This window comes from Mustelus asterias, chromosome 6 (assembly GCF_964213995.1).
Source record: "Mustelus asterias chromosome 6, sMusAst1.hap1.1, whole genome shotgun sequence".
Classification (NCBI taxonomy): Eukaryota; Metazoa; Chordata; class Chondrichthyes; order Carcharhiniformes; family Triakidae; genus Mustelus; species Mustelus asterias.
This window is the reverse complement of record NC_135806.1, coordinates 61202851-61219945: the sequence shown is the minus strand read 5'-3', so window position 1 is coordinate 61219945 and position 17095 is coordinate 61202851. Positions and strand designations below refer to the sequence as shown.

The following is a 17095-nucleotide window of genomic DNA, read 5'->3' as shown; positions in this document are numbered from 1 at the left end:
GGGAGTGAATGTTTGTGGACGGAGTGCCAATCAGTGGACTGCTTTGTCCTGGATGGTGTCAAGCTTCTTGACTGTTGTTGCAGCTCCAGGCAAGCAATATTCCATCACACTCCTGACTTGTCCCTTTGTAGATTGCGGACAGGCTTTGGGGAGTCAGGAGGTGAGTTACTCACCTCAGGATTCCTAGCCTCTGACCTCTTAGGACATGGACTGTGTCCATATCTGAGAAGATGTGAATCTTCCCCACAGCTGACCTTAGGATGGAAGAAAGGTCATTGATAAAGCAGCTGAAGATTGGCTGAAAGTTGGCCTTAGGGAATTGCCCTGAGGAACTCCTTCGACAGCAAATTCAAAGCCCATGACCTCTAATACCTAGAAGCACAAGGGCATAAGAACACCTGCATCCACACATTCCTCTCTAAGTCACACACCATCTTTACTTGAACTACATCGCCATTCCTTTACTGTTGCTGTATCAAAATCCTGGAACACCCTCCCTATCAGTATTGTGGCTGTATCTACACTGCAGTAGTTCAAGAAGGCAGCTTTCTCAAGGGTAATTAGAGAGGGCAATAAATGTTGGCTTTGCCAGTGACACTCACATTCCCAGAACAATTGTACTTTTAAAAAATGGCTCATAGTCAACAATCGGTTTCCACTGGTAATGGACAACCTTCCCCTCCATCTCTTTCTTTATCATTTTCCTTCTAATCATGTCCCTTTGGTTCCTGAAGGTACTTTTTTTTATTCATTCGTGGGACATGGGCATCACTGACCAGCATTTATTGCCCATCCCTAGTTGACCTTGTTCAGAAGGCAGTTGAAAGTCAACTACATTACTGTGACTCTGGAGTCACATGTAAGCCAGACCAAGTAAGGTGGGCAGATTTCCTTCCCTAAAGGACATTAGTGAACTGATATATACTGAAGTAAATTATTATCTAAATGGTCATTACACCCCTATAAGCTGAGTGCTTTCAGCATGTTTCGTGTTTATTTTTCATTCCCAGCATTCGCAGTACTTTGCTTTAGCCAGATTTTCTAGTTTTATTAGGGCAGGAATTCAGCCCACATTGAGAACGGTGCTGGCAGTAAATGACTTCGGAGACTCATCCCGGACCAGTGGGGGCAGCATCGAGCTGTTGGTGTGAGACTCAGGAGAGGGCGCGTCTCCTCCTGGTCCCCCGGGAGTCGCGTCGGCTCTTTAGCGGAGCGGGTGAAGGTGGCGGGAAAGCGGCCGGGAACGGTAACCCCTGGCAACCGGGGGAGTGAGTGAGCCGGAGCGGCGGGCCCAGCGCAGCCTTCAGCTCGAGAAAGAGGGAGCGGGGCTCGGAGAGAGAGAGAGAGAGCCGGCCGGCATGTAAGAGGCTGCGCCGCTCACTTGTGCGTCTCCGGGTGGATGGCCATGAGGTGAAGGCGGCCCCAGGATCTCATCCCCGTCCTCATCATGGCCGAGGAGCTGTTCTGTAAAAGCGCCGCCGTCCTCATCAAGTGTAAAGACTGTGAAGACAGGTGAGGCCGAGAGGTACTTTCAGCAGCACCTGTCAGAGGTGCAGAGTGACCGACTCCCTCCCCTGTTACAACACCCTGAATAATTTTAAAGCTGCAGTGGTTTTAATACCATTAGTGGTGTTTACAGTTAGACATGACACTGATGAGATCTTAAACTGCTCTTCCCCAATGGTATCCAGGTACAGGTGCCGGCCGCCCTCCCGCCTGCTTTTAGGCAGCAGCTCGCCCGGGGGTTCAAAGAGGTGTTTAGTTAGCGTTCACTGTACTCTGATCTAGAAAACACATTTTGTTCGTCCTATCTGCCAGTTTTAGAATGGGTTCTGTTTGTTGAGCAACGTTTGTATTTATGGATTTGCATTTATAAACTTTTGTTGCCCTTGATTAGTTACTTCATGTGAAAGAAAACAATCGAATAGCCAGCCAGATCCTGCTGTAATTAAGAAAAATGTTGTAAGCCATGCAATCGTTGCGTAAAAATGACTAGAAATTTGCAGTTTTGATTTGTAGTTCAACTCTAGAAATGTTCAGTAAAAAGACTAGATTTCGCTTGTATTGCGTGACAGGTTATCTAGTATGGTAATCATACTAGATAACCTGTTCTAATTGTGTTTGATTTATTTGAATGCCTATTTATATAATTTTGATTCTTTCTTGCGATTCATTGTTTATATTTCATTGAGTTGTGCTTATCAATTGAATTTATTCACGCTTTTTGTAGTTTGAAGGGGAAAGTTTTGACAACTGGACAGTCTCTTCGGTAACCTGTCTGGCCTTGATTTAACTGCTGGTCAGGTAAACTTTATGACCTGATTGTAATGCTGTCAAGAAGAATGAATGGTTGCAGGAGTTCCAGTTTCCAGTTATTTGTTGGCATACTATTGTAAGGTTGGACTTCATGATCTGCTAAACTCTGCTTGGATTGAATACAAAAATATGGAACTATTAGAAACTGGAGAGCAAACAAACTTGCCATGCAATTAATATGCAGATGGTGACTTTTGTGATTTGGATCAGCGTTACCTTTGAATGTAACAAACATTGTGGATAAATGTTAAAGGAGGAACTGGGAAGGAATATAATACAGATTGTTCTGCCTGAGTTTTGTGATTTATCTGTATCTTTTTACTGTTATGATTTTGCCCCAGGTATATGTATATAGAATCTTAGAATAGTACAACACAAGTGGAGGTAATTTGGCCTTCCCACTTGTGCTGGCTCTTTCAAAACAGTACTTATCCCTTCCTGCTCTCTGTTCTCTACATAGTATTTACAGCACGGACATTCAGCCCAAATGGACTTGACCAGTGTTTATATTCCACACTTTCCTCTTCATCTAACCCTAAAGGCCATTCAACTCCCGACTTCATTAAGCCTTAGGCCAAAAAATGGACAGAAGAGTTGAACATGAGGTGAGAATGACTGCCATTGACATCAAGGCAATGTTTGACCAAGTATCCCTTTGACACCTTGTCAAGGAATCCTAGCAAAACTGGAGTGAATGGGAATCAGGGGGCAAACTCTGGTTGGATAAATATCTAGCACAAAGGAAGGAAGATGTTTGTGGTTGTTGGAGGTCAGTCATCGCAGTTCCAGGCCATCAGTGCAGGAGTTCCTCAGGGTCGTGTCCTAGGCCCAACCATCTTGAGCAGCTTGATCAGGGACCTTCCTTCCAACTCTTTTAATTAATGACCTTCTCTCCGTCATAAGGTCAGAAATGGGGAGTTAATGCAAATGATTGCACAATGCCGAGCATCATTACGTCTCCTCAGATACTAAAGCAGTCTGTGCCCGTATGCAGCAAGGCCTGGACAACATTCAGGCTTGGGCTGAAAAGTGGCAAGTAACATGCGTGCCAGACAATGACAGTCGCCAACAAGAGAGAATGTAACCATCTCCATTTCATATTTGGTTGCATTACCACCATTGAGTCCCCCATTAATCAATTGGATTTCAGTAAGGCATTTGACAAAGTCCCTCATGGCAAGTTGGTTAAGAAGGTTAAGGCTCATGGGATACAAGGAGAGGTGGCTAGATGGTAGAGAACTGGCTTGGCCACAGGAGACAGAGGGTAACAGTCGAAGGGTCTTTTTCCGGCTGGAGGTCTGTGACCAGTGGTGTACTGGGACCTCTGCTATTTGTGATATATATAAATGATTTGGAAGAAGGTGTAACTGGTGTTATCAGCAAGTTTACAGATGACACGAAGATGGCTGGACTGGCGGATAGCGAAGAGCATTGTCGGACAATACAGCAGGATATAGATAGGCTGGAAAATTGGGTGGAGAGGTGGCAGATGGAATTTAATCCAGATAAATGCAAAGTGATGCATTTTGGAAGAACTAATGTAGGGGGGAGTTATACAATAAATGGCAGAGCCATCAGGAGTATAGAAACACAGAGGGACCTGGGTGTGCAAGTCCACAAATCCTTGAAGGTGGCCGCACAGGTGGAGAAGGTGGTGAAGAAGGCATATGGCATGCTTGCCTTTATAGGACGGGGTATAGAGTATAAAAGCTGGAGTCTGATGTTGTGGCTGTATAGAACGCTGGTTAGGCCACATTTGGAGTACTGCGTCCAGTTCTCGTCGCTGCACTATCAGAAGGACGTGGAAGCTTTAGAGAGAGTGCAGAGAAGGTTTACCAGGATGTTGCCTGGTATGGAGGGTCTTAGCTATGAGGAGAGATTGGGTAAACTGGGCTTGTTCTCCCTGGAAAGATGGAGAATGAGGGGAGACCTAATAGAGGTGTACAAAATTAAGAAGGGTATAGATAGGGTGAACAGTGGGAAGCTTTTTCCCAGGTCGGAAGTGACGATCACGAGGGGTCACGGGCTCAAGGTGAGAGGGGCGAGGTATAACTCGGATATCAGAGAGACGTTTTTTACACAGAGTGGTGGGGGCCTGGAATGCGCTGCCAAGTAGGGTGGTGGAGGCAGACACACTGGCATCGTTTAAGACTTAACAGGATAGTCACATGAGCAGTCTGGGAATGGAGGGTTACAAACGAATGGTCTAGTTGGACCAATGAGCAGCACATTGGAGGGCCGAAGGGCCTGTTTCCTGTGCTGTACTGTTCTTTGTTCTTATCCTAGGATTATCATTGACCAGAAACTGAACTGGACCAATAGAAATGCTGTAGCTACAAGTGCAGGTCAGAGGCTGGGTATTTGTGATGAGTAATTCGTTTCCTGACTCTTCAAAGTCTATCCACCATTTACAAGGCACAAGTCAGGAGTGTGATGGAGTTCATTTGCCTCAATGAGTGCAGCTCCCAACAACACTCAAGAAGCTAGATACCATCCAGAGAAAAGCAGTATTACATTGACACCCTATCCACCACCTTCAACATCCACTCCTTCCACCACTTACAGACAGCAGCAGCTGTGCGTACCTTCTGCAAGATGCATTTAACCAACTCACCAGGCCTCTTTCATCAGCACCTTCCAAACCTGTGACTCTATATCTAGGAAGAAGGTAGCAGACATATGGGAACACCATCACCCCCACGTTCTGTCCAAGCCACTTGCCATCCTGACTTGAAACTATATATTATTGTTCTTTCACTGCTGCTGGGTCAAAATCCTGACACCCTCTCCCTAACATCACTGTGGATGTTCCTACATCATGTGGACTGCAGCAGTAGCTCATTACCACCTTCTCAAGGGTAGTTAGGGATGGGCAATCAAATATTGGCCTAGCCAGTGACGCCCACGAAAGAATAAAAGTAAATAAATCTTTCTGGTTCTTCCTCCTTCATGCCTTTATCTAGCTGCCTCTTAAATGCTCCAGAATGCTTAGGACATCAAAGTTCTTGCATTCAGTTTTTATGGGAAGAATGCTTTTAGTTTCTTAATTTTATTCATTTTGTTTTATAATTGCTTTTGTTTAAACCTCTTCCAATGTATTTCTGGCCACCCCTCCCCCCCCATATTTTATTATCCCCATATTTTATTATCCCCATATTTTATTATCCCCATATTTTATTATCCCCATATTTTATTATCCCCATATTTTTTTTATCCCCAGACTTGAGGTCATCCACAACTTTGCTGCCCATGTCGTTACTTGCTCCAAGTCCTGTTCAGCCATCTCTCCGTTACTCGCTGACCTACGTTGGGTGTTGTGCAAGCAATCTCTTGATTTTAAACTGTCCTTTGTTTTCAAGCCCCTCAATGGCCTCGCTCCTTCTTATCCCTGTAATCGCCAGTCCCATAACCTCCCAAGACATCTATGTTCCCCTAATATTGACCTCTTGAGAATCCCCGATTTTAATTACTCCACCTTTGTTGTTGTGCCTTCAGCTGCCTATGCCGAGGCTCTGGGATGTGTTTGCTAAACCTCTCCACCTCTTTCTCCATTAATGCATTCTCCTTTGATCAAGCTTTTGGCATTTTGCCCGAATATTGCTTATGTGGTTGAGTGTCAAATTTTGCTTTAAAATACTCCTCTGAAATGCCTTTATTTTGTTATAGGCACAAGTTGCTGTTGTAATATTTCTGCCATTTTACTTTATGATATTAAATGAAGAAGAATTAGATTATTTGTATGTAATTAATTCCTTTGAGTTTTGACACCCTTGGTCACAAAAATGGAACAATCAGTCTCATCTTCATAGTGGCTGTTAGTTTTTCAAAAAATTAGCATGTTTGAATGGTTGGAACTACAGAATTTATGATGCACACATGATCAAACTTAATTTTTGAATTTGGTATGTAGGAACAAAATGTCATTTATTCAGCATTAGTTTTAACTTGTAGTTATTGTTATATTACCTACAAGGATCATTTCCATTGTGCCCATTCATACACCCTCCCATTTATATTTTTTCTATTTCTTTATCATTACACACCTTAAAACCAATTTTCTTGCCTTTCTCTTCTCAAAACTGCTTTTCTGGGTGTTGGCTAACTGACTTCAGATGTATCATAATTGAGCTCAATACTCTGATAGAAATGCTCTCTTCCAACAAGGGTCATCAGGTAGTAATCAGAGGCTAGTAAGCCACAAAGTGAATTTTAGGGCCCTCGACGTAATTGTGAATTTGGGATCTTTCTGGCCTTTATTGTTCAGCTAAATTGACTGAACTGTTGTATTTTTTGTGTCAAATATGGAAAACTAGGGTGTGATTCTTTGCTCTGTTGCCAGTTCTGTTGTTTCTTTAGTTAGCTGACCAAGAAATGAGAGAAAATTATTTGTCTAGAGACAATACTCAAAATGAATTGGTACATTGTATTAATATATAAGCATCCTACGAAATGTGAGGGTACCTGTTTGCCTGACTGCATGTTAAGTACTTGATTTTGGCTGTTCTGTTGGAAGGCGAGCTGAACAAAGATTATACATTTCCACACAGAATGAAAGGCAGAAAATTTCTAATTCTGGTTTCTACTGCATGTCTAAGTGTGGCTGGCTTGTTATGTGATATTGGCAAGTAAAATAGCAGTACAATGGCACAGTGGTTAGCACTGCTGCCTTACAGTGCCAGGGACCCGGTTTAATTCCGGCTTAGGGTGACTGTGTGGAATTTGCATGTTCTCCCCGTGTCTGCATGGATTTCCTCCGGGTGCTGCTGTTTTCTTCCATAGTTACAAAGAATTGCAGGTTTGTGGATTGGCCATGTTAAGTTGCCCCTTAGTGTTCAAAGATGTGTAGGTTACGTGGATTAGTCATGGTAAATGTGTGGGATTACAGGGATAGGGTGGAGAAGAGGGCCTGGGTAAGATGCTCTTTCAGAAAGTCAGTGCAGAATCAATGATCCAAATGGCCTCTTCTGCACTGTAGGGATTCTGTGATTTGGAATTAAATTATCATTTGCTGTCATTGACATAGTTGAATAGTTAAAGATATTGGCAAACCAATCAATCTTGGGGGAACAAATAAAGTATGTGAAAACTCAAAGTAGTAAGTGCCCTACTAAGAAGTAGGAAGTCTTCCTGATGTTTAAAGGATGTCAAGGGTGATTATGAATATTGGGTTTCCTTTCCTTGCAATGTGCAAATCTTTTTTTTTAATGGTTGTATGCTTCAGTAATGGAATAGTTGCAGTTATCCAAAATACAAACATGAACAGGACTTGAGTTTTAGCTAATGGTTTAGTCCCATCATTTAATTTCATCTCAAAACATTTTCTGTAAAGGGTGGTTGTGGTTTGGTGAAATGTATGAAGCTGTTGTGGACGTTGGCAAAACAGCATTTGCTGTGTTTGGATCCTAACTTTCATTTTTTGTTTAAATACATGATGAACAGAGATGCAGGATTGCCGATGAATTTTTAATTAAAGAATAAAACATTTATTAAATAAAATATTAACTCGAATACCTACTCCTTCACCCAGCTATACCTTTATAGATGTATACAGATTTGAAAGGAAAGCATAAGTTACAAAATCTTTCTTGTACTCTAATGTTCACAGTAAGTATATTTTCCATGGAAAGCAATAGGCAAACTGTGGTCAGACACACTGAACTCTAACATAATCCCAACATAATTTCTGTGGATTTCTCATCAATCCCCCCCCAGATGTTTGTCGCACTGAGAGCCAACTGGTCTCACAGGATCTCTGACTCTCACACAAGGGTTTCCAATCTCTGCTCTCGAAGAACATGCCTTGAAATCTTCTCCTCGACAATGCTTTCTCTTTGATGTCTTCATCCATGATCTGCCTCCTGGGAATAGCAGAGCAATTAACAACTTCTTTGGTTCTGTCTTTACAGAGGAAGACACAAATAAGGAATCAGGGTCTAGTGAGAAGGCCGAATTAAAAGAAATTAGTATTACTAGAAAAATAGTGTTCGAAAAATGAATGAGATTGAAAGCAAATAAATTCCCTAGGCTTGGATAATCTTAAATCCCAGGCTACTAAAGGAGGTGGCTATGGAAACGGTGAATGCGTTGGTTGTCATCTTCTAAAATTCTGTAGATTCTGGAACAGTCCTGACAGATTGGAGGGTGGCAAATGCCACCCCACGATTTAAAAAAGAAAGGGAGAAAACTGGGAATTGCAGGCTGGTTAGCCTAATGTCAGTGGTAGGGAAATTGCTAGAGTATTATAAAGGATGTGATAACAGGACACTTAGAAAATATCAATGGGATTAGACAAAGTTAGCGTGGATTTATGAAAGGAAAATCATGTTTGACAAATCTCCTGGAGTTTTTTGAGGACATAACTAGTGGAATAGATAAGGGTGTACCATTGGATGTGGTGGTATTTGGATTTTCAGAAAGCTTTTGATAAAGTCTCACGAGGTTAGTGTGCAAATTAAAGCACATGGGATTGGGGGTAATATATTGGCATGGATTGAGAATTGGTTAGCAGACAGGAAACAGAGTAGGGAATACATTGATCTTTTTCAGAGTGGTAGGCAGTGACTAGTGGGGTCCCGCAGGGATCAGTTCTTGAGCCCCAGCTATTCACAATATACATCAATGATTTGGATAAGGGAAATAAAAGCAATATTTCCAAGTTTGCTGATGACACAAAATTTGTTGAGAAGCTGAGTGATGATGAGGATGTTAAGAGGCTTCAATGTGATTTAGACAAATTGAGTGAATGGGCAAATACATGACAGATGTGATATAACATGGATAAATTTGAAGTTATCCACTTCGGACAGAAACAAAATGGCAGAGTATTATTTAAATGTTGATAGAGTGGGAAATGTTGACGTACAAAGGGACCTGGGTGTCCTAGTACATCAGTCTCTGAAAGTAAATATGCAGTTAGGAAAGCAAATGTTATGTTGACCTTCTTTGCAAATGAAGGAGCAAGGATGTCTTATTGCAGCTGTACAGGGCCTTGATGCCACCACACCTGGATTATTGTGGGCCCCTTATCTAAGACAGGATATACTTGCCATAGAGGGAGCGCAGTGAAGGTTCATCAGACTAATTCTTGAGATGGCACGATTGTCATATGAGAGAGGTTGGGTCAACTGGACCTGTATTCACTGCAATGTAGAAGAATAAGAGGGGATCTCTTTGAAACATATTAAATTCTGACAGGACTGGTCAAACTGGATACAGGGATGTTGCTTCCTCTCGCTGGAGAATCTAGAACAAGGTGTCACAGTCTCAAAATAAAGTGTAGGCCATTTAGAACTGAGATGAGGAGAAACATCTTCACTACCAGGGTAGTGAACCTGTGGAATTCTCTACCACTTAATCTATTTAAGAAGGAAATAGATTTCTAGAATCTAATAGTTTCGAGGGGTATGGGGAGAGCACTAGGATATGGTGTTGAGATAAAGGATCAGCCATGATCGTGTTGAATGGTGGAGCAGGCTCGAAGGCCCTATATTCTATATGTCTTTGTTTCAAGGTTTCAACCTCTTCTTCCACCATTCCTGTACTCTGAATATAATTTGCATTCAAGATTTCACACAATCTCTCGGGTACCCAATCAGGCCAACAGTACACCATTGCCTCACATGCTATATTAATAGTCACCAACCATTTGATCACCTCAGATATCTGGCTTCCTGTAAGCCAACATACCCAGGTCTGCACCTTGCAGCCCTGTCTTTAACTGGAAGCCACTCTCTACTCTCTCTTTGCACCAGATTTCTGTTCTTTGTTCCTTTGACTTCACAGTCTTCCTGGAACACCATCCAGTCCCATTCCTTGATTTCTGGGGCTTGCTTTCTGTCCCTCTGTATTGTCCTGCCTCCACTGGCAGAACCTGTGGAATGCTCCTTGCCTCTGGCTTATCATTTCAAACTCGTATTTCTGCCTTTCTGTGTGGGCCCTTAGGTGTAAGCAGCAGCTTAATTTTTCATTTAAACCTTGTATTTGCTTTAACATCTCAAAACTTTCATTACAATGCAGGTATCTAAACCCACCTACAGACTTGCAGGCACCTTTTTTAAAAACATGAAGCTGAAACTGAAGTTTTAACCCTTTCTTAGCACAAATACAGAAAGACAAATTAAGCTTAAACTTAAAGCTACACTTTATTTCAATACCCACAAAGACAAATATAAATTACTTGAGCTAACTCTATTTCCTAACAGCTGGGAGAGAACTTCAGTACTATGTCAATAACTAATATGGGAAATGCACTAGGTGGGAACACAAACTGAAAGGTTATTATGAAATTATTTGTATAGCCATTCAAATTTTGAATATTTTAAGGTTTTATTTCTCGGGTTGCAGGAATTCATTAGGATAGTTTCCTCGGCCCAACCGTCTTCTGCTTCAATAGTGACTTCCTGTTCATCTCAGTCAGAAGTGGGGATGTTCACTAATGATTGCGCAATGTTCAGTACCATTTGCAACTCCAAAACCTGGACAACTTACAAGCTTGGGTTAATAAATTATGGGTAACATTTGCGCCATATAGTTGCCAGGCATGACCATTTCCAACAAGTGAAAATCTAACTGTCTCCCTTTAATATTTAATGGCATCGCTGAATCCCTTACCATCAATTTCCTAGGGGTTGCCATTGGCTAGGAACTAAACTGGACTAGTCATAGTGGCTATGAGTGCAGGCCAAAGGCTGGGTGTTCGGTGGCAAATAACTCACCTCATTACTCCCCAGAGCCAGTCCATCTTCTACAAGTTACAAGTCAGGGGTGTGATGGGATATTCTAAAAACACTAAAGCTCGACAATCCAGGCAATGAAGCCCACTTAATTGACACACTATCTCCCACTTTACACATCCACTTCCTCCACCACTGATGCACAGTGGCAGCAGTGTGTCCCTTATACAAGATGCTTAACAACTCATCAATGCTCCTTCAACAACACCTAGCAAACCTGCAATCTCTAGCACCTAGAAGGATAAGAGCTGTAGATGCATTTGAACACCACCACCTGCGCGTTTCTCTCCTAGTCCTACACCATCCTGACTTGTTTCATCAATGACTTCCTGTTCATTTCAGTCAGAAGCGGAGATGTTCACTAATGATTGTGCAATGTTCAGTACCAATTGCAACTTCAAGACTTGGCCAACTTTCAAGCTTGCAACTATATCTTCATCCCTTTACTAATATTAGGTCAAAATCCTAGAATTCCTTTTCTAGTAGCAGTGCTGGTGTACACGCACCATTTTTGTCTTTATTCTTCCATGGGATGTGGCTATCGCTGGCAAGGCCATCATTTGTTGCTCATCCCTAATTGTCCTTGAACTGAGTCATTTGCTAGGCCATTGCAGCGGATCTGGAGTCACATGCAGATCTGGTACCACGGTGGTACAGTGGATAGCACGGCTGCCTCACAGTGCCAAGGACCCGGTTTGATTCATGGCTTGGGTCACTGTCTGTGCGGTGTCTGCACATTCTCCCCGTGTCTGCGTGGGTTTCCTCCGGGTGCTCCGGTTTCCTCCCACAGTCCAAAAGACGTGCTGGTTAGGTGCATTGGCCAAAATTGATCCATGCCAAATTCTTCCTCAGTGTACCCAAACAGGCGCAGGAGTGTGGCGACTGGGGGATTTTCACAATAAACCTACTTGTGACACTAATAAATAAACTTTAAATGCTTTAGCTAGACCAGATCGTTGAGGGTGGCAGATTTCCTTTCCTAAAGGACATTAATGAATTAGATAGGTTGTTACAACAGAAAAATGGTTCTGTGGTCATCCTTATTGAGACTAGCTTTATGTTCCAGATTTAAATTCCACCAGCTGCTGTGTTGGATTTGAATCCCTGTCCTCAGAGCTTGTGCCTATAGATTACTAATCCAGTGATATTACCATTACGCTACCATTTTTCCCTGAATAATAACAGTTCAAGAAGGTCACTCATGACCTCAAGGGTAACTAGTGTGGAGCAACAAGTGCTGACCTTGCCAGAAACTGTCACACTCTGTGAAGAATTGGAAAAATACATTGAGGACACTAAAGCGAGTTGTAAATCCATGTAAAATGGCTGGAGTAAGCTATTTTGTAAATACTGATGTAATCTGTATCTTGCTGGCTAAATGTTAGTCAATTTGCTCACCCTACTTCCCAGAACTTAAAAATCCTGCTAAAAGATGCAGGCTTAGGTGATGATGAATAAAGCCAGGCAAATAGAAGAGATTACTACATATGGTGAAATCTTTTAAATGTATTGGAGGATGCTGTTACATCATGTTGTAAGACTTCCATTGACACATGATTGGTAATTGTCATGGATTGAAACATGGGATGAAGACAGAATTATTTTTACTCTGTTTTTTAGACCTGGTATTATAGTCTTGTTGCAATACTTGAGCCAGAAGGGTTGTTATAGAAAATCATGGAGAAATGAGTAGACTTGGCTTCCAGAGATCAAAGTGGCTGACTGATAATGGTGGAGAATTTACCAATGACGAGTTCGGAGACATGTGAAAACATGCATACCTTGGCAGAAAGTTGGACTCAGTGAAAAGAATTGTGTGATAACCGATGCTGATCAACCACTCTGTAATAGATAATCACCTCAAGAATTCACTTTGGATGATTGGTAGATATAGCCCCTATCAATAGTTTATGGGCAAAATTCCAACTTACCTTATGTGCTGTGCCATAGCCCTCCTTCCCCAGGAGGTACTACAATTAGTTCATTTCTTCTGCACATTTGAATGTCTTGCAAGCAGGGAGTCCGGTTTTCATCAAGGCTGAAGACTCAGAAAATTTGGAGAGCTATGAGGCAGGCTCCAAGGGCCAAATGGCCCACTCCTATTTAATTTGTTTTGTATATTTGTAAGACTATTTGAGAATTTAATTTGAGTAATTTGGTGTATTATAATAAGTAATTGAAACAACTTTTTAAGGTCATCGTGACTGGGAGGCGGACCAAGCGATTGATTAAGGGGAAAATAGAATATAAAAGTAAGCTGGTGGGGAACATAAAAATTAACTAAAAGTTTCTATAGGTATGTAAAGAGAAAAAGATCGACAAAAACAAATATAGGTCCCTTATTGTCAGGAACTGGGAACAAAGAAATAGCTGAGGAACCAAATTCATACGTTGCTTCTGTCTTCACAAAGGAAGACATGAATAATGTAATGGAAGTACTGAGAAAAACAAGTTTTATTGTGGAGCTGAAGGAAATCAGTATTTGGTGAACTTAATGGGATAAATCTCTAGGACCTGATAATCTTTATCCCAGAATACTTAAGGAAGTGGCCCTAGAAATAGTAGATCCATCGGTGGTCATTTTCCAAAATTCTTCAGACTCTGGAATGGTTCCTACAGGTTGGAGGGTATCTAATGTAAGCTTGCTATTCAAAAAGGGAGGTAGAGAGAATACGGGGAACTGTAGACCAGTGAGCCCGATATCGGTGGTAGGGAAGTTGTTAGAGTCCATTATCAAGGATTTCATAGCACAGCATTTGGAAAACAGTGGTATAATCAGACAAGTCAGCATGGATTTATGAAAGGGAAATCATGCTTGACAAATCTACTGGAATTCTTTGAAGATGTAACTAGTAGAGTTGACCAGGGTGAACTGGTGGATATGGTTTATTTAGCAGAATAATATGTAAAGTTAAAGTGCATGGGATTGCGGGTAGTGTCCTGAGATGGATAGAAAGCTGGTTAGCAGACATAAAGCAAGAGTTAGAATAAATGGGTCTTTTTCCAATTGGCAGGCAGTGACTAGTGGGGTACTGCAGGGATCTGTGCTAGGACCCCAACTGTTCACATTATATATTAATGATTTGGACGAGGGAACTAAATGTATTATCTTCAAATTTGCAGATGATACAAATTTGGGTGGGAGGGTGAGCTGTGAGGAGGATGCAGAAATGCTTCAGCGTGGTTTGGACAGGCTGTGAGTGTGAACATACGCATGGTAGATGCAGTATAATGTGGATAAATATGAGGCTATCCACTTCGGTAGCAAAAGTGGGGAAGACATATTATTTGAAAGGGTGTAAGAGGTAACTCTACATATAAATATAAACACCTGTAATGATTGGCTCAAGTTCTATCCTTCAGCAACTGGCTTTCAGGAATAGAACACCCAGTGACTGTTAGACACATATTTATCCTCCCAACTTGTAAAGAATGTAATGTGCTATGCCATTTTGACTTCCCTTTCCCAACCACACTGCCTATCAGATGGAGTTTACCATTTTAAAACCAAAGGGTTTGAGGTCCGTGTCTACTAGGAAGCAGGTTGAGACTTCCCATACTTGCCTCGGGTAAGATCCTTGGTATTATGTATTGAGAGAATGACACTCAGGAACACTCAATAAATTAATGTAAATTTATTGTGGTGTGTGTTCTCTCATACCGGCTGCTTCTCTATTTCCCACTTGACATTGCATACATGACTAAAGCAGGGCTCTACGTTGAGCCAAAAAGGACAAATATATAACAATCCCTCCTTCCACGTAATCTGAATATCCCCAAACCAAGTTCAACATGAACAACAATCAATGGGCTAGTCACTATTATAAATTTTGGAGGTCATCTCTTTCGGAATGGTTGACAGCAAATCTTTGGCGTTTTCATTTTTACACTGATGGGAACCTCTTGAGGTTTTCATCTTCACACTGATGTCAGCGGCATAAGAATGGGAACTTGAGGTTGTCTCTGCGAAGTTGAGATGTTGACTTCTTCAGAGGTGTTTGGAGGTGTAGGGATCATAGGAAAGTCCTGACTTGGTAAGGCTGAACCTGATATCTCACAATGTTCCAATTTTAGCGGATGTTTTTCCAGCCAGTAATTGGTCTGCATATCTTGTCCAGATAATGTCATCTGTGGTCTGGATAGTATAAGAGACAGGTCCAGTTTGCACAAGGGCTGTGGCAGGAATCCATTTCTCCCCTCGGGAGTAATTCCAAGCTAAATACTCTTTGTCCCTGGTGCAAAACTCTGTGCTTTACCTTATTTTCATGCCATTCCATTTGTACTTGTTGTTGTTGTTGCACAATCTCCTTGGTTTTTGGACATTTTAGAAGATCAAATGCAGAATGCAGCTGCCTTTTCATCATGAGTAATGCAGAAGGGGTCTTGGTCATGGCATGTGTGGTGTTCCAGGTTTCTGATCTTGCACAGGAAGAACGTGTTCTAGCTTTTTCTTCGGTCTCCAGATCAAATCCAGGCCACCAGAAATAACCTCCCGCAATGTCCTTCATGGGGAGACTCTGCAGTGGCCATCATGTAGCTTCCCTAACGCCCATTTCATCAATGGTGGCAGAATAATCATTCTGAGCCCCCACAGAAGACACCCTGACTGAACTGACAGCTCCTGGAGTAGTAGAGTTTCAGGCTAGGTGTTAGTCCTGAAGTCTTTCTTTGTAATACCATGTCCATCATTTCTGAGAATACAGTGTCATTCTGCATGTGTTTTCTCACTTGCTTAGAAGTGACTGGTGTGCTTTCTACTTGTTTAAAGTAGAAGATATTCCCCTTTGAGCAGTCTGAAGAACTGACAGGTTTCGATAGTGGCAATCTTGAAAGTCCATCTGCATTACACCGTAAATTAGACTGATGACATTTAATGGTGTCGTTATGTGCAGACAGGAGCAATGCCCATCTGTGTTGCAGTGGGAGAACATTGTGTTAATTGGGATTACAACAGAATTTGATTTAAAGCAGCTAAGGAAAGGGACAAAGAATAATTAGTGGTGGAAGTACCTGACTGGAAGATGGCCAAATGCAGTGATTTGAGACAGGACTAAGCATGAAATTGGCCAGGATGACAAGCTTTTAGGACAGAGATACTTAAGAGTACAATCTAAACATATTCACATAAGGAGAAAAATGGGGCATTCTGGGTGGCAAAGAAAATATAAGTTAAAATAAAACAGAAAATAGAGGCTTAAGACATGTGCATAGTAGTGAACACAGTAAGAAGTCTCACAACACCAGGTTAAAGTCCAACAGGTTTATTTGGTAGCAAAAGCCACTAGCTTTCGGAGCACTGCTCTTTTGTCAGGTAAGTGGGAGTTCTGTTCACAAACAGGACATATAAAGACACAAACTCAATTTACAAAATAATGATTGGAATGCGAGTCTTTACAGGTAATCAAGTCTTAAAGGTACAGACAATGTGAGTGGAGAGAGGGTTGAGCAGAGGTTAAAGAAATGTGTATTGTTTCCAATCGGGACAGTTCGTGAGATTTTGCAAGCCCAGGCAAGTCATGAGGGTTACAGAGAGTGTGACATGAACCCAAGATCCTGGTTCAGGCCGTCCTCATGTGTGCAGAACTTGGTTATCACTCTCTGCTCAGCGACTCTGCGTTGTCATGTGTTGTGAAGGCCGCCTTAGAGAACGCTTACCCGAAGAACAGAGACCGAATGCCCGTGACCGCTGAAGTGTTCCCCAACAGGAAGAGAACACTCTTGCCTGGTGATTGTCGAGCGGTGTTCATTCATCCGTTGTCGTAGCATCTGCATGGTTTCCCCAATGTACCATGCCTCGGGACATCCTTTCCTGCAGCATATCAGGTAGACAACGTTGGCCAAGTTGCAAGAGTATGTACCATGTACCTGGTGAATGGTGTTCTCACGTGAGATGGTGGCATCCGTGTCGATGATCCGGCACGTCTTGCAGAGGTTGCTGTGGCAGGGTTGTGTGGTGTTGTGGTCACTGTTCTCCAGAAGGCTGGGTAGTTTGCTGCGGACAATGGTCTGTTTGAGGTTGTGCGGTTGTTTGAAGGCAAGAAGTGGGG

At 42.1% G+C, this 17095-nt stretch overlaps 1 protein-coding gene across 3 annotated transcripts in view; it reads left to right on the top strand.

Annotated features, from left to right (window-relative positions):
- Window positions 1-1178: 1178 nt before the first annotated feature.
- Window positions 1179-17095, top strand: part of LOC144494886 (spindle assembly abnormal protein 6 homolog) — a 69139-nt gene continuing 53222 nt past the window's right edge. For 2 of the 3 annotated variants that reach the window (XM_078214397.1, XM_078214395.1), the window contains exon 1: window positions 1179-1512. In XM_078214397.1, the coding sequence (XP_078070523.1) occupies window positions 1448-1512 (65 nt within the window). In that variant the 5' untranslated portion in view covers window positions 1179-1447. The remainder of the gene's footprint in view (window positions 1513-17095) is intronic. The other variant, XM_078214396.1, reaches the window with a different exon arrangement.